The sequence below is a fragment of the Pterocles gutturalis genome, unplaced genomic scaffold (assembly GCF_000699245.1).
Source record: "Pterocles gutturalis isolate BGI_N339 unplaced genomic scaffold, ASM69924v1 scaffold41950, whole genome shotgun sequence".
Classification (NCBI taxonomy): Eukaryota; Metazoa; Chordata; class Aves; order Pterocliformes; family Pteroclidae; genus Pterocles; species Pterocles gutturalis.
In genome coordinates this window covers 10,366-34,548 of record NW_010144813.1, presented here as the reverse complement: position 1 = coordinate 34,548, position 24,183 = coordinate 10,366, and the positions used below count along the sequence as shown (strand labels likewise).

The 24,183-nt window shown below is 36.5% G+C and overlaps 1 protein-coding gene across 1 annotated transcript; it reads left to right on the top strand.

The window, feature by feature from the left end:
- The first annotated feature begins 245 nt into the window (after positions 1-245).
- Positions 246-21,827, top strand: SUCLA2 (succinate-CoA ligase, ADP-forming, beta subunit). The gene is made up of 10 exons (XM_010085205.1): positions 246-425; positions 11,225-11,324; positions 11,525-11,687; positions 14,389-14,517; positions 14,968-15,106; positions 16,455-16,616; positions 16,698-16,840; positions 18,833-18,953; positions 19,246-19,334; positions 21,025-21,827. Exons 1-10 carry the CDS (start codon positions 335-337, stop codon positions 21,097-21,099), a joined length of 1,212 nt encoding a protein of 403 aa, XP_010083507.1. The 5' UTR covers positions 246-334; the 3' UTR covers positions 21,100-21,827.
- Positions 21,828-24,183: the final 2,356 nt, after the last annotated feature.

The window sequence follows — 24,183 nt, the reverse complement described above, 5'->3', positions numbered from 1 at the left end:
TCTTTCCCAAAGAAAAACCTCCCAAAACCCAATACCAGACCTGACATGAGTGACTAACGCGGAAGGGTAATGTGCAACAAGTCTAGAATTAAGCATCCAGATGTTTGCATTGGTAGACTGAACTTTACTTGTTTAATATGTACGCTTAAAAAAATCTAAACAAAGAACACTTTTCAAAACACAGTCATGTTCTTTGTTTTTTTTTGTTTTCTTTTTTTTCTTTTCTTTTCTTTCCCTTCAGGTACTTGGTGGAAGTCCAGGAATACTCAGTAATCATGGGTTTCAGGTGCAACAACAGCAACAGAGGAGGCTGTCACTACATGAATACCTGAGCATGGGACTGTTGCAGGAGGCTGGCATTTCTGTTCCACATGGACTAGTAGCCAGGACACCAGATGAAGCTTACAAAATAGCAAAAGAAATAGGTATAATATTAAAGAGAACATATACAATATAGGCATGGCATTGATACAAGGTGTAACTACTTTTTCTATCTTTCCTGGTAAGACTTTTATTGGAGTTCTGAATATACCTTCTCTTTAAGAGAGCCTTTCCTGTGAAGCAAATTTCTTCCAGATTTAAATGTTTACTTTAGAGCTGATATCTTCCTAATATGAAGTTTTATAATGCTTAAGATTGCTCAGAAGTGACCTTCCTTTAAAGACACTCTTGGTTGTGCATTGAGTCTGGCTTATGGAGCTAAACTGTGTCCCTGAGATTCCGATGGGGAAGGATTTGACTCTGCTTCCATTGAAGACTGTGAACATATGTTTCAGGCACCATCATTCCCGTATCCCAAATGCTGCAGATCCTTTTTCATGCTGCAGATATTTGTGAGTCTTGTTTAGAAGGAATGGGACAGGTTTAAATTGTATTAGCCTAGTGGCCTGGTTTTGGTTGGGACAGAGTCCATCCAATTACTAATTTTATCACACCATAAGCTACCGCCACACAACACAACCAAAGAGTACCCTTAATCAGCAGCATTATGTTCTTAATAACTGCACCAGCAAACAGCATAAATGGCAAATAAGGTGCTACATCATTCAACTCCAAAGCTACCTCCCAGAATGAATAAAACAAAGAAAACAGTTTTCTCCACAGCAACATCCAAGGAAACATAATGAATGCTTATAGTAAGTTTGTTTTAACACATTCTGGTCAAATCTGTTGTTCTTAACCTCTGGAGCCCCATGTTGGGTGCCAGAAAGAACTTGTGGTTTAAATCCAGCTATCAGGAGCGGGGAGAATGAGTGGCTGCATGGTGTTCACCACTAGTTGGGTTTAAACCACAACACCTGGACTAATACTTTGAGATGAGCAATAGACTCTACCTTGTGGAAGTCCTGGTTTTCTTTTTGCTTTCAAGCAAGGTGAAACAAAATCTTGTGTGAAGAGCTTCAGCGGTGGTGTCAGGTAAGGCTTCTGTAGTCCAAGATCTATAGAGCAGGAGATGCAAAGCATACTTACCTTTAGGCTGCAGAGGAAGGGTTAAATCTTATTCCTTTGTGAACATGCTGTCCTGTCAGAAAGCAAAGACTTCATGCAGGAGGGGAGGACTTTGATGGCTTGTAGTTATATACTAAATTCCTGTCTGGCTGATGAAGAAGCATTGTTTCCTTTGCCTGATGCTCAAATGCTTACTTAGAGTGGAGCTTTAATTTAGGAATTGACTCTGCCTATTGATTTGCCACTTTACCTACTATGTGTCATAGTAAAATTTTTTTATTTAATTTGGGTATAACATAGAAGTCAGCTTCTATCATTGGTGGCATTAATACTATTATTTTTAAGTTTAGAGCTTTTTCCCCCCTGGAAAAAAATGTGGTAGGCTCGTCACACAGTTTTAATAGAGGCCATTGCTTGTCCTGTTCCACTCCCATATGTAAATGCGTAAATCTCTTTTCACCTCCAAATGCATACATTTGTAGTGATTCCTGAGGTTATAGGTTTTGTTAGATTCATTTCAGTTTTATGTGTAGATTTAATGCAAGAAATGGGATCTGGAAAATAAGGGTTTTTTGTTGTTTTTTTTTTTTTTTCTTTTATTTCTTGAGCACATTATACTGCTTTGTAGTATAGAAAGGAATTGCAAAGCTGTTTTTCTGCCAGATCTGATGTCCCAGAAGTTCAGGTATTGTCTGCAAGCCATCTTTGTGTTGTTCCTCTTAGTAAATTATAAAAAAATGGTAATGTCATTAGTATAAAAGAAAGGTTTTTAACACTTCTGGTCTGAGAGTGGTTTAAAATTCAGTCCCTTGCTTTTGTTAAGAGTGAGCTTGTAGCATGATCTAAACTTCATGAACAGGGCATACCCCATTGCTTACATTAGTATCTGCACAGACCTCTTGCTAGTGGCGTATGAGACAACCTTTGCTGGTGGCTCTTGGATAGACAGCAGGGGAACTCGCAGATCAGGATTCCTGGTTCTTTGTTCAGAGAGGAGACCTATGGCAAAGTAGGTATGTCTGACTGCTGGTTTATAGCTCTGTCTCATCCCATCCATGTGGCATCATAGGTGTGCCTTTTTCGTGGAGTATGTGACCCTGTGCAATTTCTTGGGGGTAAAGAAAAATGGAGTTGTGAAGTGTGTGAGTTAGCATCCTTTAGTAAGCTAGAATAGAGGAATTAGCGTTTCTGGTTGTCAGCCATACACTTTGTTTAAGTTGTTGCATATTTGATGTTATGGCTTTCTTTGGTACTTCAGATGAGGAAGGGAAGACTTCTCAAAAGGAGAACACACTGAAGGAGCTTGAGTTCTTGAGGTATTGCTCAAACATTGTCCAGAACCCATTCTGAATGGTGACAGATTATTCTTTGCACCAGTGTTTTGAATTTCTTTGTTATCATAGCCATTTCCCCACTAGGTTTCATTTGGTGTGTATTTAAAAAAAAACACCCAAAGCAAATCTCTATCAGAATGAAAAAAACCTCACTTTTTTGTGTCCACCTGCTCATTGTTTATTTTTATTGTGTAAGAGTTATTTCTGTTGGATACAAGGTTATCTTTTGCTTCTTTTTGTGTGTTAAACTGGTTTTTCAAGTGTTTGTCTAAACTGTTACAAAGCTGGTTGATAATACTGCTTGCTCTGTCTCCCTAGTGCTGATCTCCATGCTCCTGATAACCTTTAGTCAGAAACCTGCTCTCTGTAAACTTGAGTTTGGCATTAGATTTCTTTCCTTTTGCAGATACCTCAGTCCAGTATAGAAATGGGTAACTTTTTATCCTAGTGCATAAGAAGTGTGACCTTCTCATTAACAGAGATTATCACAGTTTAGCTGTGGCTGTAGGTAAATCAGTGTAACCCTGTTGTATGAACAAAGCCAAAGCTTAACCATACCAAGGGTTATTATCACTGAAAGGTAACTAGTGTGTGGTAGAATCAAGCTGAGGCATCCAAATGTTGCAGTTTATCTTAGAGGTTAGTTAGAAGAATACACTAAATATTCGTTAAATAACAAAAATAATAGAATTTGTTAGATTTTCATTCTAAGAGTTATGAAGTTAGATGAAATAGTCTGTAAGCCAGAAAGGTTGCTTCCTCTCCACCTCACCAGTCTTTCTTGTACTAAGTATTTTCTTCGCTAAAGACCACAGTGTCCTAAAGAAAGCAAATTTTTTACCTGTCTGTGAAGTGATTTTGAAACATATGTGAAGTAAAATACATTATTTGAACTTGCATTGTTTTCTTCCCTAAAACATTTTTCTAATATTTTTAAAGGAAACTGAGATGAAATTAGATACTGTGAGAAACTTTTGAGCAATGATTTTGGCTATTTTTTAAAAAAAAATTGATTTCTGCTGCAGCTATCGGATTTCTTAAAGTGCGCCTTTTCAACTCAGATTTCTGTTCTAGCTGCATTCTGCAACTGATTACTGTTATGCTTCTATTTTAAAAAAATCTTTTATATTGTGTCATGGGAAGGTTGGCCATTGTAATTATCACACCATTGATTTCCATATAGCTTTTTCTTTTTGTATGTGTCTGGCTGTTGAGAGTCGTCATTGGAATTTGTTACTTGGCAAAAGCTGCTTTTCCCTATTAAGAGCCCTCCATCTAATTTCAAGTAACCTGCTATCCATTACTGGTTCATGAAACTGTGTAGTCTTTTGAAATAACTGCTACTGAGTAATTCAGTCCCTGGTGGCAGGTTTGGACCTCCTGTAAATGTCACTGCTCACTTAGTTTTTCTCCAGTAGTTCACTGTCCCCAGTCAAGATCTTCAGATCCCATTTGTGACACTTAAAGAATGCATTCTACTCAGAGCCGAGAGGACTTGTAACTGATGAAGTCTTTTAAGACTTTATTGATTAAAAAAAGAAGTATTTTTAGTTACTTGTGAGCTTTGCAATCTGTGGCTCTTTATATGTTACATGAGTGGCTCACTTAAATTTTGAAAAAGTGAGCTGAGTAATTTCTGTTCCAGAGTGTTGATAAGAGGCTGCAGTACATCTTGATTGCCTCTGAGTTTATGGTTTGCTCTCAGCTTACGCGTGCATTCCAGCTAGCACTGTGACTGGTGCTGATTTAGAAGCTGATACACATTTTTTGTCAGGAACATGACTAATGAACCTAAAGACTATTTCTTGAAGAACAGATGCTTCATCAGTGTGATTGCAGATAGGTCAGCAGAACACACTCTTTGAAATTTATACTATTGCTGTTTGTTAAAACAATACATACGTATTGCTGTAACTGAAGTTTTGGTGCTTCTTGACACCTTCCTCTCTTGGCAGTTGTGTGGAGGGGAGTGACATATTGTCTGCCTGTAGAAAAGCCTGCTTTTCTTTTAGGTAAAGCATATATTTCTATGCATGATGATGTGAGAGGTAAGACTTCTGAAATTATTATTGTCTTGAAGCAGCGTTTGTGTTCTGGTAGTTTTGTAGGGTTTTAAGATAGTGAATCCCATGACTTTGTGCTCATGGCAGACTGTCAAATTTTAGCAAAATATAAAGCTATACAGAATAGGAGGTGTTGAGAAACTGAATGCACAACATTTTACCTTTCTACACCAGAGTTCTTGAAAGGAAACTGAAAGCAATGGAGTCTGCTGCTACTTTTGCTATTGCAGTTTAAGAGAACTAGTCCATCTCCTTATTAGTGTGGTTTATAAGAAAGTATGATTTTGGTATGCTTTCTACAAAATGACTCAAGTAATTGACTTGCCTGTATTCCTGCAGACAGTTCTGTGATTAATAGATGTTTCTTTTCAGACCTTTAAAGTTCTTTTCAATATTATTATTTTATTTTTCTGTCCATTGCTTAAATATGCAACCTGTATCTGTTTTAAAAAAAAAAAGTAATGTGTAAACCCAGGGAGATTTATAAATAGATTTGTTGATCTCAGGCTTGATTTAGTCAGAAAGCAAAGTTTAGTACATGTGTGCAATGATTTTCTTAGGTAAAATACTAGCTTTTTCTTTATTAGCTCTTCGAAAGAGTAGGTATTCCAGGCACAGTGACACAAAAGCTGGGGTGGTTTTCTCCTTAGTGTATGCCACACCTTCCTTGGTAGTCTGTGATTAAGTTTTTTTTCTGTGTTACACTGTCTAGTTTTTTTTTGTTCCTAATACTTTTTGTTGGTTTTGCCATTATCAGTTTTCCCTGTTTGTGAATTATCTTGACTATGTTAACGGATGTCTTTCAGGTTGTCTGTAGAGCCTGAATCTCCAGTGTTTACTCAGGTGCTGTAAAACATGGATATCTAAGGTGTCAAACTTGTGTAGAAACTCCCAAGTGCTAAAAAACCCCCTGCTGTAGTGGTCAGTGCTACATAGGTTTTTTTTCCAATTATGTTCCTGCTTACCTGGTCAAAATCTCTACATAACCAGCAGCAGTAGTAGTCTAGAAACCCAACATTTACTTGAATTCTGGCAAACACTACTTTTTTGGCATCCAGAGCTTACATTTTGCTTCAGCCTTTGCTTTCTTCTATAGTACTTCATTCCTTTGAAGTTCTAATATCAAAACATGTTGTTGATAATAGTTCACTAATTCAAATAACTCATCTAACCAGCAGATTCAAGTTTTGACTGCTGTATTTTAATTGCTTAACTTGAGCTATTGACGAAAACAAACCTGTCTTGTGAGTTGATAAAAAACTTAATGCAGTTGATTAATGTCAGGAGGTATTTGTGTAGAAAATAATATTTCGTAATAGGCGTGAAACATCTTGTTCGCTCTGCTGACTGGTATCGTCCTTTCAGTGAAAGTATGACGATTCCTGGCACAGAATTATTTCAGTAATCATACTTTTGAGTTACATGCAATGATTCTTCTAACCCTCAAAAGTTTCAAATGCTGAAAAAATGTGGTTTTGAAGGTAAGTTCTAAATAACCATACTTATTAAAAAAACATGGACAGTGTACTCTGAAGAGATTCTCTGCCTGTGTTGGCAGAGTTGGGGTCGGTATACTCTTTTATGTTGAGATTTCTGTTGATAATCCATTGTTAGCTACAAGCCCATCTTTTCCCTCCTTAATTCCAGTAAATACAACAATATTGTTTAAAGTTAGAGTTAGTTTATATCTGTGCAACAAGAAAAAAAAATGGCTTGCATTATAAATGGAGTGATATTCTTCCTGGAACTAAAAACTTTTAAATATAGAGTAACTGAGGCAAAAGTTGTAGGTCACTCTCTGTCTCCCAGGGTAAGTTTGCAGGTGAATGGTAGTTCAGAACTTGATTGGCCCTTGGGCTATTAACCTGTCACTGCCTTTTACTGTTGCTGTTTTGTCAGAACACATTAGGCTTGCACAGTTATTGCGAAGGTGTTTATAGTATGTGGAAAGCAATACTGCTGCTACAGTCAATATTGGGCAGAGAAGTGGCAATTAAAGCAATTTGGCAAAAATCAGAATGGAAGCTTGTAAAGCAGAACATTTTAATAAAATTTGTCTGCCCTGATCATCAGACTTTCTGAAGCTTTCTGTGCAAGTAGAAATACAATGGAACAACACAAGCCATCTTGCCTCTTAATAAATTGATCATAAAATTGTATTGTATCTCAGTGCATACGTCTGAGGAGAAAGGGACATTTCTCTTGATTCAAAAGCTTAGGTTGTGGAATCAGAAATTATTCCTTCCAATCAATAAATATCGGTGTGGCTAGAAATAAAGATCATGATGTTTCCTGGCTGTATTACTCTTTCACTGTCTAATTAATAAACCATTGCTGAAGATGAAACCTGTAGTGTTAGTACTGTATAGATTTTGTTCTGAACAGATGCCAGCTCAGTGTTCTGCTGATTTCAGGCACCTGTACTCATTGGTACCACCTCTTATTTTTCCAAGCATTTCCTGATTCTTTTCAGGCTGTTTTATTTACATATGCTTTTAGTGCTAACTGCCATTAGTATGGAAATGTAGCTCTTAACAAATGCTCTTTCTCAGTTTTGTGCATTGGTCTGTAGCTTGATTGAATGAGACATGAGCTGTACTAAAGGTTTGGTGTTTTGTTCTAGTGCCCTGTGCTAAGGCTTTACAGTTTGCTACTGCTGTTGAAAGCAGATGTCCTGCTTTCTGTCCCGCTCACTTCAGCGTCCCTGTGCATGTGCTTGTCACACGGCGCGCAGGCTTGCACAAGTACTGTCCACTGGGTTAGCTTTTGCCTTCAGTGGAGTCACTTTTCTGATATGCTTCAAGGCATGATCACGCAAATGCTTATGCTGGCACAGGAGAGGAGGCTGGTGTGAAAAGCTGAGGACAGGCAGGATAGAACTGCTGCTGTGGTGTAGCGTTGGCTGGCATAAAGCGTCCAGACTTTGTAGGTGGATACATGCTCTACGGCACAAACTGCTGTTTTTCATTGAAACAAAAGCCTAGCAGTATTTCAAAGCATTGTAGGTAAAACAGAATGGCACAACTGTTGATACTGAGTAGAAAACTATGTTAGGTTCTGGTTTCCAAATTTTTTGTTGGGTTACTGTGCATCAGCAGTTCTCTGCTGTGTCAGACTGCGTGGTAGTGCTGCAGCTGTAACGCTGCAGATGAAGTGTGTGATCAAACACTTCTGTCCTCTAGTTTTAGGGTCACTTTAAATAGGAGCTGCAGGGAAAAAATGTTTATTGAACAATAAACTTTCTGCATGGGTCAAGCTAAGGTTTTCTCAGGATATGTTATCTTTAATTTTGTTTCAGGTACATCTGTGCAGCTTAATTGCTTGTAAACATAGCTGGTTAAATAATCCTTGAAGTTTCATGTGTTTATGCAATCAAGCAGCTAGTTTGCTTGCAGTGGTGTAGGAAAGCAAATTAGAAGTCATTAATATCCTGCTCATTTAATGCTACAATTATTGCATTCTGTTGCATAAGGGGTAGTCCAATGGTAACTTTGTTATGACCAAAACTGTGAAAAGTTTAAAGTTTTTTCTCACACTTTTTTTTTTTGATATCTTTATATGTTACTGAAGTGCAATCATGCATAATGCACTTAAATTCTTAAGAAATATCCTATGGGATCAGACCAGTGGTGCATCTAGCCCAATATTCTGCCTTTCATGGTGGCAAAAGAACATGCCATTTAGGGAGATCTCTAGCCTGGCTATTTTGTGCAGTCCATGCCCTTCATTTCTCCCTGTCATTCATAATTGTTGTTTTAGGAATATCAGAGGGAACATCTCTGCAGAGTTCCTTTTGAATCTCTTGTTCTGCCTTCAGGTCTCCTGGCAGGCTTCACTATCTTCTGTGTAAAGTGTCTTTTTTTCTTGCACCTTTTCAAAACTGACTTCCCTTGGTAGGTGGCTTTTTTTTTTGCTTGGTGTAGAGCAGGGAATAGAACGTATGATGTACGCATGGTTGTGTGTTCTTGCTCTGTCCCTTACCAGGTATGGCTAAAGACCATAATCATGTTGCTGCTTTGTTCTCGTTTGATAGATTTAAAGAAGTGACAAGCTCTCTTAGTCTTTTCTGGTAAGGGAAGCTGTTTGTTTCAGTGATCATCCTGGTAACCAGTGTTTCCCATTGGAAATTAGTTTTATGATCATGCTCAGAGCTAAACATAATATTCCAGCTGAAATTCTACCAGAGCTTTAGTTGGCATCTGGTTCTGACTTGTTCAGATTCTGGTCTTTATTGCTAGGAGGAGCAGTTGCTACAAAGAAGGTACCTGTGGGTGAACTTTGTGGCTTTCCTGAAAACTTTTCTGTGCAAGCAGCTTTTACTTTCTGGACTTAGTGCAGGATATGAAAAGTGGGGTGGAGAAATGTGACCCTGTCTTCTGAACTTCCTAGTGGATTTTAAGTTAAATCTCTTAGTCTTAATTAAGTATACCAGTTCTGAATCTTTGTCAGCTATAAAGCTTCTGTAAATAGCTCAAAATAGTAAATTAAATAATACTGTATTTTAAATCTTAAATATTTGAGTCACTTCAGATCCTTGTAGAGGACCCCGATGGATCTTCTGTGAGCAAGGGAGCAAGTACAAGCGTGGGTTTTTCTTTTTAAAAATCTCTTCACAGAGAAGAAAGTATTTTCCTCTCTTTTATACTAACACTAATACGTCGAGTTCCTCCAATTTTTGTGTTTGTGTGTACATGCAAGGTAAATTTTCTTCAAGTGGACGTAATTTTATTTTTAAGCTTGCATATTGATGTATATGGCTTCATTTATCCATAAAGCTACTATTTATAAACTTATAGATGGTGCTTAGTGTTTCCTAAAGCAAGCTTTGTACTTGAAGTAATTGCATAAAAGTTGATCTCATGATTAAAAAAGGCCAAAGTCTTGTTCTGCGTGGCTTTTATAACGCATGTTAACTTACTTGGTTGTCAGTACTTAGTAACTATAAAAAAATAGTTATCTTCAGGAACTGAATGAAACATTAGATAATAGACTATAGTAAATCAACATATACTTGCATGTTTATAACCTTCATGCTTCTTGTGCCAAAGAACTTCATATTGGTTGTAAATTCAGAGGTCTGTGGTTAGGTAGACAGTCAAGAAATAAAATCTACAATTAGCTAGGAACAGTAACTTGAGCATTCCCTTTGCTTATAGTCACCCTAGCTTGTGATATTATGCAAGTTTAATTTTATCTGGACAGGCAAGATGCAGGTCAAAATAGGAGTCAACACAACTTTTTTATGTCTGACATACTGTTTTTCAGTATACATAGTGGCTAGTTTTGCTTGAGTACTGTAAGTTTTCTTAGGCTTTTCCATGGCTGAGTTTTCACATCTGAGAGAACAGCAAGTTCTTTCTTTACTCGGAAAGGGTAGAGTGGCTCAGCTAAAGGTGGCATGAGAAAAGATGGGATGTGCTGCACAAATGTGAATGGGGAGGCACTTACATCATGCAGTCTAGCTGCTCTCTGCAGTGTATTGAGTGTAATTGAATAACTCAGGGCTTTGTTTTTCTTCTTTTATCCCCTTAAATTACTTGATGAATTTTTTGCCTTTGGTTTTTGTCTTTCAATAACACTTCAGAATATCATAGAATCATAGAATGGTTTGGGTTGGAAAGGACCTTAGAGATGATCAAGTTCCAACCCCCCTGCCATGGGCAGGGACACCCTCCACTAGACCAGGTTGCTCAAAGCCCCATCCAGCCTGGCCTTGAATATCCTGGTTGATTTTTATTATATTCTCATACTTTTTAAATCCACCTTACCTAGAAGAATATTTTGGAAAATAATTTAAAAACAGTTAAAGGAAACTAAAGGGCTTTCTCTGCCTGCTCTGGGAAAAGTAGGGGATTTGCTTAGGCCTCTGACTTCTGCAAAGCACTCAATCTTATGCATCAGTGCTCTGCTGAAAGGAAGCCATAGTGGACCTGCAAATTGACTTGGGTAAGTGCCATAGTTACATATCATTGAGAACATAGTGGCTACAGGTATAGGGTATTTTTACTTGATTGAGGAAAATCTTGGATTATGGTGTGTTGGATAGTCAGTTTCAACTTGATAGCCTGTGAGATATTAACCTCTTAATCATTTGTGATTCAAACACGTGTTAAAGATGTATCAGAACACTCAGAGTATCAAGACTTTGGGATACTAACTCACCAAGGTTTATTCACAGAACAACCTAAAGCTGCCATTTTTGGATGGTTTGAGACTTTTGGAATAACCTATATGAGTTACGACACAGTCTTTGATCCACATGTTTGTGTTTTGAATCGGGGGGTGGGGGGGTAAATGATAACAGCCTTTATTATTGTACCTGGGGCAATTCATTTTAGTTGTCACAGATTAGAAATTTTGTGTTTTCTTTCATTCTAGGTTCAAAGGATCTTGTGGTAAAAGCACAGGTTTTAGCTGGTGGTAGAGGAAAAGGAACATTTGAAGGTGGCCTCAAAGGAGGAGTGAAAATAGTTTTTTCGTAAGTTCTTTCTAAATTATCCAACCGAGTGGAAAAACTTCAAAGTTGCACATTATGAATTGAACCTATTGCTTAGTTTAAAAATCAGTATTTTAATTATTAACCTTAAAATAACAAAAATTAGGTAAGATTTTTTTTTTAACAGTACTTCTGTTTTTCCAGCAGTTTCTTTGTCACATTCTGAGCTTTTTTTATTCTAGTCCAGAAGAAGCAAAAGATATCTCCTCCAAAATGATTGGAAAGAAGTTGTTTACCAAGCAGACAGGAGAAAAGGGCAGGATATGCAATCAAGTATTTATCTGTGAACGCAAATATCCCAGGAGAGAATACTATTTTGCAATAACAATGGAAAGGTCGTTTCAAGTGAGTAGTAATAGAAGTAAACTAATTAACTTGTTATAGCTTAATTTAAAAAAAAAAAAACACAAAATGTTTACTGTACTGATCACTTGCCTTTGAAAATCAGGAATATACATGAGCTAGATTTTGTTTCCTAGTATCTCTGACTATATGATTACCTTAGTGTTTAAATGCTTTAAAAAAGTAATGCTACAGTTTAAATTTAAGGAGTAATAAATGAGTATTGGTAGCCCCAACTGAAGTTCAGAGTCATATGGCTGAAGGGAAGGTGGGTAGAATGAGAGGGTTATTTTCATTTTGGTTTTAGTTTGCACTTGTCTACCAGATGCTCATGTTAGAGTTTAGTTTAATAATACAGCTGTGTGTATGCATGTACGTGTATACACTATTGAAGAGTGTCAGGAACAAGATAATTAAAAGTATTTTGGAAGAGACAATGGTTCTGGATAGATCAAGCGTTCTTTTTCTCCAGTGTGTGGAGGTTCCTAGACGTGCATAGGTTTGTTCCTCAGTTTTGAGAGTGCTTGTAGGTTACTTATGCCAATACTCTTCCAGAACTGGTAAGAAGATTTGGGCCTAGAGGTCTGCCTTCAGACCTTTCAGGAAGATGAAAACCATAGTCTCCTGCTAATACGTTCTGTATGTGTGGCTATGTAGCTTTTTAGGCTACAGTTCAAACCCAGTTACTGAAACGCATCAGTGTGTTTGCTAACAGACTAGTGTTCTATTATGGAGCATAGAGCATGAATCGCTAAATAACTTCAACAAAGCCAGGGTAAAGCAGATCTTGGAACTTTCTTTTCTGAAGCTCAACAAAGACTGAGTTTGGTCTATTGAGATGCTTAAGAGTTTGCAGAGGCACTGGTCTTGGTAATTAGAGGAGTATCTCTGGCATGAGTATGAAATAATTTTCTGTGGAGGAATGAAGAAGCTAGTCTTACTCTTTTTTCTTTCTTTTTTTTTTTTTTTTTAATTAGGAGTTAAATATTGTATTTGTTCCATCCTCTTTCTGATAGGAAAATATTAGTTGTGTTGGGTTTTAGTCCAATTATGTGACTTGGGCACCTACATTTTGTTGTATTCTATAATAAAACCAGGAAGATCCAAATGTTACAGTACACCCCAGATTTACCACAAGGTGGCATTAAAATACTGTGAATGTATGGATTTTATAATATTAAAATTGTGTACTATTCAAACAAGAATCTGTATGAAAATTTACTGTAACTGATTTAAATCGGATAAAGACGGGAAACATTCTTCTGACTTGCTCTTATATAAAAATAAATCTTGCTAGTGTATATTGAGCATAACTGTGTGGATTATTGTCTTTTGAGAGGGATGTGCTGTATTTTTACTGCTGACTTCATAAGTCATGTTTTTCGATGTGCTTGTAGTTGCTCTAACTTGTCTAGGATGCTTATGGTGAGGAAGTGCCTTTGAAAAGAAGGAAGTGTGAAGGTTGAATAGCACACAGTGTGTATTCCTGATGTTGTTGCAAACCACTTCCTTTAAGGAGGGGAAAAAAGTCTGTAAAACAGTCAGTTGAAAGTGGAACTTGATGTCGTGGGTGTTGTTCGCCAATAAGGGCAAGACTTATGTTTTAAGCAAAACTGTTGACTTTGGTCAATTCTGTGGAATGATGAGTTATTTTTATAATGTGTTTGTAGCTTCCTCACTCTGTTCAGGGTATGAATATCCAGAAATGTTCATTGTGTTGAACCATGATATTAGCTGTAGGATAATTCACCATCTATATGTTTCTGTGTGGAGGGATGGTGATAGGAGGGGAGTGTTATGGTTATTAAGCAGTGTCACGCTTTCTGTAATTAATGATCAGCAGTTATAAGGCTGTTTAAGACCTGTGCTGGTATGAAGTGTTGCCTCAGCACACCAGCTCTCATAATCCATGCAAATGTTGTGATAAGGGAAGATATACTCACTTGTATCATGTCAACCTGTCTTTACTGCAAATGGGAGGACTGTTTCCATGGGGAGAGATTTTTAGGTTCCCTGGTAGTGAGATTTAAATAGCTTTTATAAAAAATCTCTGCTGCAATTGTTATCAATTCTAGTTTCTTAATTTCTTTTATTATTGAATAATTGAGTGCTTTTTGTCAGAACTCCATGACTTATTTTCAGTGATGGCTATAGTTATTGAGCTTTGTGATCCTTCTGAACAGGAATAGTTTGTAGTAATTTGTCACTAGGTTCTGTAGACCTGGATTTATCCTTGGGGTTGGAGCATGGCAGAATTAATAAATGAGTGCTTGGCATTCAATGTGTGTTTGTATAGGGGTGAGTGGAGAAGGCGGAGATGAGAAGGCTGTTCTTTTTCTGGTGACAACCTAGAGCATAAAACGTATACAGTTACTAAGTTGAATCATTCTATCAAAATTTAAAACTAGTATGTCTGTGTTAATTGCTCTGTTGCTACAGTGTATACAAAGAAAAGTTGTTAAAAGAAATTAGACCTAATGCACATGTTAAAATTTGGGAAGTATTATTAAAAGGTTTTATATAGTTGTATTGAATGTATAGTAACACTGTCTTCAGTGAGAGCATACAAGTAAAATGCCCAAATAAAAAAATTTCCAACTAACAAGAAGATTTTATCACTGTGAGGTATCTTATGGGAAGAACTAAGTTTCAGTTGTGTGGTATAAAATTGCTTATGCCTTCTTTTCTGTCCTTTTTGTTCTAGGGTCCTGTGCTGATAGGCAGTTCTCAGGGTGGTGTTAATATTGAAGATGTTGCTGCAGAGAATCCTGATGCGATAATTAAGGAACCCATTGATATAGTAGAAGGCATAAAAAAGGAGCAAGCTGTTAGGGTAATTGTTAATGTGGAAAATTACACATTAGCGAGGATGGGGGGGTTGCTTCTAAATTTTGTAAAGTGTGCATGCATTCAACCTGCTGAGTTGTCCAAAATCCTTTTGACATTTTGAAACAGATTTGAACTAGATTAAGTATTTTCAGGTGATAGTCAATGTAAATCCAACTCTGTGTGGCAATGCTTTATATGGCTTTTATATAGCTTTGTAAAGGCATATGGTGATGATTTTTTACTGTCTCTTTTTTAGGATGAGTGTAGTGTTTTGTATTGAAAACAATCTTTTCATCAAACCTGAGAGTTACTTTTTTTCCAGGAGGACAGGAAATGTTTTACATCTAAAAAATTCAATTGATATGGATATACTAGCTAAACTGGGACATTCCTAGTTTGTAACTAAATCAAACCCCAAACATCAGTTAACTGATAACCAGTCTTTTACTTTCAGCTTGCCCAAAAAATGGGATTTCCTCCTAATCTGGTGGATGAAGCAGCTGAAAATATGATCAAATTATATAATCTCTTTCTGAAGTATGATGCTACCATGATAGAAATAAATCCTATGGTGGAAGATGCATCAGGAGTTGGTAATGTTTTTTCTTCATATTCTTTATGTAACAGCTTTCCATTTTTGTAAATCTAAGTTGCTTCACACTACTAGAACTTCAGCTGTGTACAGCAAGAGGACTTAGCATTAATAACATGGTATGTTGAATTTAATAAAATATTTAATATAAATTTGAGAATCTAAGCACAGTAGATAATCTGCGTAATTGCTAAATAGGATCGTAAGTTTAAATAACTTCTGGGTTTTTATTTTTTAGTTTTTATTTATTTAAAAATAACACATCTTCCACACTTGAGTGTTTGGCTACACAGCACAAGGCATCCCTGGAAATTGGGTCTTTTCAAAATTCATGAATTGAAACTTGAGCCATCTTGTGTATTCAAAGTTGGTACTGAAAAGGTAACCAGAATAGTAGTGCCTTCTAGAAATCTCCCACCTTTACTACTTAGGCATCAGAATGACTGAGTTTGATGTTTGATATATTGAAAGACTGTAGGTGTTTGATGTTTATCAAGTTTTAGCACATCCAGTTGCAGAATAGTTAATATTCAATCAGAGCCAATTCCACTCTTCACCAAAAAATAAATCTGTGGAGAATTTTTGTACTTGAACTCAGGTACAACACTTTTAAATTTAAACATGAATGTAGCTCCTTCATTGAAGCTTACAATTGCTCTACTGTTATTGTGTTGGGTTTTTTTTTTAAGTAATGCTGCTTAAATGAACAGTATGGAGCAGTCTCTTTGATCTGTTTCTCATGCCTTGTCATTTTTACATCATCTGTAGTGAGGGGTGGAAATGAAGTCTTACATTTGTACAGATAGAAACTTAGTTCTGATGTAAAGAATACTGTAGGTTTTTCACGTCACTTGCTATATCTAAGTGAAACTTTTGTGTGTATTCTTTTGACACCTTTTCTTCCAGCTCAGATGTTTTTTCATTGTGTTCCTGTGTGCTTACATGCATGCACACATATACTATATATTTAATCTAAAAGCAGAAAACTAAAAGAGATTTAAGGAACTCAGACCAGAGACCTTCTTTAGGGATTAATTTTGTGGTAATTACTGAAACATAATTTGCCCAGATTTATCAAACAGCTTGTTGGAAGCCTCTGTGTTTTTAGAGTGTCTCAAGAAATAGTTATCTTCCCTTTTTGTGCAGTTAAAGGGCCTTAACTGATTATGTGGGTACACTAGAGAGAATCTTGTATTTACATGCAGTGCTAAGTGTGTCTTTTCAGCAAAACTTTTAAATTTGGACTGCATGAGCTAGTTGCCAGGTTTGACTTAGCATCTGACATATTCATGTAGCAGTTGAGCTATTATTCTAGTATTAAGTGATGGTTTGTTTTTTTTTCCTTTCAGTGATGTGTATGGATGCAAAGATAAACTTTGACAGTAACTCAGCCTATCGTCAGAAGAAGATCTTTGATCTGCAGGATTGGACACAGGAAGATCAAAGAGACAGGGATGCTGCAAAAGCGGATCTCAACTATATCGGATTGGATGGAAACATAGGCTGCTTAGGTGTGTTCTGTTTAATGAACTTTAAATGACCTAGTGGATTTATAAACTGAATTCCTAAATGTTATCTTTATTCTCATACAGTCAATGGTGCTGGTTTAGCAATGGCCACAATGGATATAATTAAACTTCACGGCGGAACTCCAGCAAACTTCCTTGATGTTGGTGGTGGTGCCACAGTGCATCAAGTGACAGAAGCCTTTAAGCTTATTACCTCTGATAAAAAGGTGAGGGAAGAGTTGGCATATCAAGGTTCTACACAGTGGTAAAACAAGTTATGATGTGAAAGACGATGATTAGTGCATGTTCTCCAGGAAACATGTTTTTATACGCATGGAATTAAAAAGGGAAGAGAATGGAGATGTTCTTTGGCTGTGTACTGAGTAGGCAGTTTTGTGTCCTCTGGTTGAAGGTAGAGCTGTATTTGAATCTTTCCAGAAATCTTTAAGTCAGAAACTCCTTCTGCCTGCTGTTTAAACAGAAACCAGTGTACAGATGGGGTTATTTTTTATTTTTTTTTCTTTTGGCCTGTTTTGCAACTGGGTCTGTGTTGTGCATAGGGCTGTAGAGATTAATATTCTCTCTGCTATGCACAAACAGGTTTCTAAGGCACTAATTACAGGTAATGCAAGATAAAATAACCTCTTAAAGGACTTGGAAGGGTATTAATGTTTTATGCTGTTGAAAGTTTATCAGAAGTGTTTGAATATTATTAAAGTAATAAATTGGTTGAAGCTAGAGGAAGAGCTTCACCATCCCAGAAAGACAATGCGAGGACTGGATTCATGGTCAACATAGAGGTCATTATCCCAGTGGGAACTCGATGGCAGTCTGGGACTTTTTAAAAAGAAAGAAAAATATAAAAAAGAGGTAACCAAAAAAGGTGGGAGTGACTTGCAAGACCTGTTAATGGTATGCTACGTGTGCACCAGAATTTCATGCACCACTTGATCATCTTTGGAAAGGGCCAGAAACAAATAGTGAGTGATGTTACAGAGGAGCATGATCTCTTCCCCATTGAAAAGATTTTTGTTAAATGCAGGGCTTGACATCTTTGGGTTCTTTCTTCATGTGCTTTCAGCAAAATGAGGAAGAGTGAGGGACACAGGCACAGAGCACCTGAATTGCAGAGAGAAGAAGAGAGGAAACAAGGAAGAATCTGTGGGTTGTTGATTTGGGACAAGTTCTTGCAGTGACAGTTCTCTACTGATGCATGGACAGAGGGTGTCCAAACACACTTAAGATATCTTTCCCTTTCTGCCTTCCTTCAGCTGCTCAGTATTTTATCAAAAAACAATAGCTGTAGCTGGTATTGCTGGTGCTGAAAGTCAAACAGCAGAACAGCCCGCTGGTGTCATGGACTGCACTCTGGGTTCAGTTCAGGGGTTGTTTGGAACAGCCTTCTGAGGTGCCAGTCTAAGTTGCTTCTACCCATTAGTAGCAGAAGTGAGAACAGTGTCACACAGACGAGCTAGTCTGATTACAGCTAATGAGAACCAAGCTACTATTTATTAACCAGGTGCACGTTAATGTTTTAAGTTTATTCTGTCCTCCAAGGCTGTCCACCCATTTTTTGCTCCTGCTTTGTTCCATATTTCACCATTGACTGCGATCTTTTTACCCCTCTTTTCCACCACTTGAGTAGGAAAAGACTTTCCCTTAACCTCAGGCTTAGTCTTCCTGAATAAAACATATTTCAGATAGCTTATCTCTAAGCATGATACCTTTTAAGTAGACTGTATAAACAGTGTCTTGTGTATGAGTTCTGTAAATTTTTTGTAAATTTTTTAAGTAGTTAAATGATTTTACTGAAGTTTCACCTGTTTGATGTGCTTGAAGAAAATCAAATAGCTCTCTATTAATCATGCTCAGTATTCTGAAGTAATATACAATGTTAGGTTTGTACAGAAAATTAGTGTGTGTCTTTTCAAGTAGCTACACAGAATACACACTGAGTAAGAGAAATGGCACCTCATGCTGGACTGAAGGACAATGTGAAAGTGTACTGAAACAGGCATTTTTGCAGCAGGGCTTTCCTGACTTCATGGAACTGTACTTTTATTGCTGATGTTTTTTAGAACAGAAGTATTCTATCTTTCGCAGAGTCCCTTACTACACTTATGGAGCTTGAATTTTCCTTAGGCTGAAAGGCTGAGTGGTGCTTTTATCTGATGTGCCTCTGGCCATTTTTAATGTGAATATTGTCATTGATTCTGTAGGTACTGGCTATTCTTGTAAATATTTTTGGTGGCATTATGCGATGTGATGTGATAGCACAAGGCATCGTTATGGCAGTAAAGGACTTGGACCTAAAAATACCTATTGTGGTACGGTTGCAAGGTGAGTGTGCTTCTGTACGTGTTAAATATGTTTTTGGCTATATTGACAAATATTCTTGACCTTATATATTGCGTAGCAAGTTGCCTGTAAGCTGAAGGCAAACCTTGAATTTAGATGATAAAGACTGGCAAGTTAATAAAAAAAGATTTCTTGCTTTTATAACTACTAAAGTTGTCTTGTAGATATTTATTCACTAACTTACTATTGGAACAGGCTGTCTAGAAAATATGAGAATACTCTAGAAGTAGTAGTTCCCTATTCAGTAATAGTAGCATTTTATCTGTTTCTTAAGGTACACGAGTTGATGATGCCAAAGCTTTAATAACAGCTAGTGGCCTCAAAATCCTTGCATGTGATGACCTGGATGAAGCTGCAAAAATGGTAAGATAGCTGGTTACGAATATTCCTTTCAGAACATAGCATCTGTTCCAGAATATTGAAAAGTTGAACTTCCATGCAGTCAACTAAAGGTAGCTTAGGATAAATCACAGTGCTGGTCATTATCAGGATCTGAAGCAAATGTTTTACAAATTAGTAAGTACATGTTTTTTTAGGAGAACTACACAGTCAGAAGCTATTATATACCAGAAATTTCTGTGTTTGGAACTTAGATTTCCCATCCATCTGCCTCTGAAAAGGAGTTTAAAAAATAGGTTTGAAATAAAAAATAAAACAGGCGGATGACCAGATCAGTCACCCTCCTTGGCAGGGGAATGGCTAAGAGCTTCACTTTATTAATTGGAAGAAAATACTTAAATTGAGGCAGCTGAAGATTGCAATATAACACTTCATTTGATAGACCACTACGTTTCAGTGTGCATGATTAAAACCAAATCTTGTTGTCTCATAAGGTAATTAGATATTCAGAATTTTGGGCCGGTTGTTAGTGAATTTTTTTTTGTATATGTTTTGTTTTGCTTTGTTTCCCGGGGCTGACGCTCTAAAAGCTGCTGTGGAGGAAGAATTTGCATAGCCCAACACTTACGGCCCTTTAATTTACAGAATACTATTAAGTGCTGTTAGGCTGATCAAGCTTTGGTTAGGTCCATGGATATCTTCCCTAGGAGTATGTGTGGGTCTTTAAGCTATATTGCATCTCTGTAATGCAACTTCTAAAGCTGATGGTGAATCTAAAGTTCTCAGATGAATCATGGAGCCGTGCAAATTGAGTTAAAATTAGTTTTGTAATCTTAAATTATTCATATCTGTAGAAGCACTTTTTGAAAGGGTTATAGTTATTTTTGTATATTGCCCATAGGTAATTCCTTAAACAGGTTTATGTAAGATGATGCAATGAATGGGATAAACACATGGATGAAGACAGATCAGAGTAATAAGCTGAGCATTCAAAGCAGGGATTATAACCAGTGATGTTAAAAGTATTTTTTTCTACCTAAATATTCAACAGATGTCTATGAATTATTCTAGCTAACTAGTATTTTAGGTGCTTTTGAAGTCAGGTAATTCAGACAAGAAAAACATTCTACAAACGTAGCAAAACTGAAGACAAACATTTCTAATCTGAAAAAAATTAGGAGGCATCTGGTGGATTTTGTATCACAGGGAAACTTATAGTTCTGAATCTTTTTTGCCTAAAGAACCACTTACTCGGTTATAATATTTGATTCTAAGCAGGAAAGAATTCGTAGAGATTTTGAGTTATTATACAAGAGAAGTTGAGGCTCCATGAGGTATCAAAATAAGATCCAGAAATGCTTGCAACAAAAACTGAGAGGAGAAATAGCTTCTAGATATATAGAATCTCTTATGAGTGGGTATGCCGACACCTCACAAGAAAACAAGGTGGCACATAAAGTTTAAAAATTGCAGTATTTTATCAAAATACTTGGTTGTAAATGAGAACCAGGCACTGTATAACTCTGACATGTTTTCTAAAAGACTTGACTGATCCTGTATTTAAAGGTGATTAAAAAGCACTGGACTAAGTAATACTCCCCCACCTTTAAGATCTTGCTGTTGATTCTCTGGCATGACTTTGTTTAAAAAGATTGGTCCAGCTCAGTCACATTGGGATTGTTTTGAAATTAAATCTTTATTTTCTGTTTTTCAGGTGGTGAAACTCTCTGAAATAGTAAGCTTAGCAAAACAAGCTCAGGTGGATGTTAAATTTCAGTTGCCAATTTGATCTGAGAAATGTCATGCCAGTGTCTAACATGTTCTCTGAAATACTGTGTTCTGTGGGATATTTTTCATTTTCTTTGTGTGGAGGTTTTGATTGCTTGACGGGCACACAGACTGACGTACCTGGTCTTTAATGTTAACATTCAGAATGGTCAGAGTTCTTGTAAGAGCGTGTATTGCTGATATTTAGTCTTTAGTTGTTGTTCTCAAACCTCCAGCTTCTGCTGCAGAATGTCACTTGCAATATACTTCTGCGTTGTCCAAAGTAAAGCTTCTGGTTGAAAAATAATTATTCTGAGTAAATCCTAAAGTTACTTTACTTGTAAATTTGTATTAGCCTTGGTTAAAATAAATATGACTAGATTATCTAGTTGTCCATGTGGAGAAATGTGTTGAAACGATATTTTATATTGGAGACAGTTATACTTAGCAGTATGATGGACATGAGCACATCAATCGTTATTTATGAACAGGTGCTTTTGAACTTGATCAGAAACATTTTTTAGAAGTGCTTCACTGAAGTGGCTGGTAACTCTTCTGGACAACGTGTTTAATCACTACAAAATATACTGTAGCACTTAGATTTTCACAATTTCCAGTGCTTACAAAAAGCTTCATGTAGTTTTATATATGAACAAGCATTTACCAAACTTCAAGGAGACAATGCATAGAGAATAAAAATGTCTATTGTAAATTGCTAATAAAATTGTACATTAATGTCTCCCAGAACTTCTACTGTCTTTTTCTTTATATGTCAGCATTTTGATAAATTGCATAAACTCATGGTTTAAACCATAATTTAAGATAGCAAGACAAAAGCTTTTTAGGAGTAAATTGACAATAGCACATATGTTCATTTTTTTCATCCTTGAATTGCTTTGTGTGTTTAAAAACATGTGAACTTACACTGTGTTGAAAAGCTTGTCCAGGTATTATATGTATAACATCTTGCTAAAGTGACCATAACTGATTTCTGCACAAACAAATACACAGGAAAATGTTGCTTTTTGGGGAAATGTTGCTTCTACTAACAAATCTAATAAGAGCCACTAATTTTTGTCACCTTACAACGCTGTTCATTTTGGTATTACATAGAACTTGGAACTTGGCAGATGATACATTTACCACTTAGTTTCCAAACAATATTAAATTACGATTACTTATTTTTTGTTTGTATTCTGTAGGTTTTTTGTTTAAAATACTGTTTTCTTGGATAATGATAGTGTCGTTTTATCAGGAAATAATGAAGACTTGTCTACGGTGGGATTTCAAAATGGGAAATCCTATAATAATGAACTAAGGACTTAAAAGTAGTTTATTTGTAGGGAAACTTACAGTTTGAGATATGTAGGGTGATAAATGAAGAAACTTTAAACTAGTGTGGTGTATTTCAGTAGTTTTTTGGCAGTACTAGGGAAAACCAGCAGAAATTAAACCCACTCTGAATTTAAACTGGGTTCTTTTCAATCCTAGTTGGTCTCTCACAGCTGACTACTCTGTGTTATCGACCCAGCATGCTAAATTGGGCTTGTGGGTATGCTTGGAATGGCTTTAATTCAATGGCCTTGAATGTATTTGCAGAGATAACTAGTTTGAATAGATTTGTTAAGCATTGAATAATTAATTTCTCACATGTGGGTTTGCTTCTAGCCTACTTTTTTACTTTTAAAATCTGCGTAGAATGTTAATGTTCCAAGTTCATGAGAAGGTAATTTTTTATTAAAACATACCTAAACATACTAGCCTAATTCTTTCTAAATCAGAGCGAGGAACAATAAGAAAAATGTGACTTGATGTTGCCAAAAATGACAAATGGACGTGGTCTTTTAGTACAAATACTGAACTGGAATGGAGGCAAAACTAGATCCTGCTGTTAGTCCAGAGTTTCCTTATACCCTATTTGAGCTGTTAAATGTAGTTGAATAGGGGGAGGGAGCCAAGGCAAAATAATATCAATTTTTGAGAGGAATGTAAAATACTGACATTCTCAGTAACGTATTGACAAGTAGTAGATTTGACAGAAGGCAGTGTTTTGTCCTCATGGTAAATCTAAAGCCCAAAGTATTCCTTTAACAAAGGCCGAAGAATAGGTGTGGGATAGGAGGGTGGCTGCATACAATTTGCTGACCAGAGTGTTCAGAATGTGCCAAATCACTCTTAACACTAAAATAACTATGTGTAGAATGGAAGATAGTTGTTTTAAGTGGCTTCAGCAATGCTTATGGTTTTATAATCCAAATACTTCCTAATTGGAAAGAACTGAATTTTCCTTTGGAACCAACAGTATGTAAGGTGTTGAATACCGTGTCACACATAAGGTGGAAGGCATGGGAGGAGTGGGAACAGTAATATGAAGGATTGTGACTAGGATGGTGTATATAGGTGTCAAGCCTGGCCTTTTCCCGAGATAGAGGTCTGGAAACATTATTTCATGTTATTCACTTGAAGAAACACAATTAGTGATTGACTGATTTGTGTTAAGTATCTTGAAACTAAGTAGGCTTATGGAGATTGCTTTAATTAACAAGGTGCTAGAGTGCCATGGGACCTTTTAATTATGTGTATGTTTTAATTGTTCTTCAGACTGTTTTACCAAAATCAAAGTATGTTGCAACCAAGGAATGTTAATCCATTTGGTATGTATCTGATAATTTAAAGGCCCGAAGCTAAAGTGGAAACTATCTCAATCTTCTTCAAGTCTTATAAACAACTCCCTTACCCATACTGTATTGCAGTATTAATAATCAAAGATGTGTAAGAGTGGAAACTTAGTAAAATTAGTGTATACAGCCAAAAGCAAAATTTATAACAAGGCAAACAAAACATGAAAAAATGTGTAAACAACTTCTTACAGATAAGAGCTTCAAAGAACCAGGAATTTTAATGGCAGTAAAAGGAGTCTGTATTGGATGACTTGCTGCCTTTTGATGCAATTGTTATCAATGCAGAGTTTCATAACTGTTTTGAGAAGTCATTAAAAAAAAACCCTTTTTGTAAGAATAATGTAACCACTACCAGCCTTGGAATTCAGAAATCAGCTGTTGTCATGTTCCACAGCTACCTCAGTGTTAGACCTGTGGCATGTTGT

Excerpts from the sequence above, each read along its gene's own strand:
- SUCLA2 (XM_010085205.1), top strand. The coding sequence starts at position 335 with ATGGGACTGTTGCAGGAGGCTGGCATTTCTGTTCCACATGGACTAGTA. Across the intron at positions 11,688-14,388 it reads CAATGGAAAGGTCGTTTCAA|GGTCCTGTGCTGATAGGCAG; the intron begins GTGAGTAGTAAT and ends TTTTTGTTCTAG. Across the intron at positions 15,107-16,454 it reads GGAAGATGCATCAGGAGTTG|TGATGTGTATGGATGCAAAG; the intron begins GTAATGTTTTTT and ends TTTTCCTTTCAG.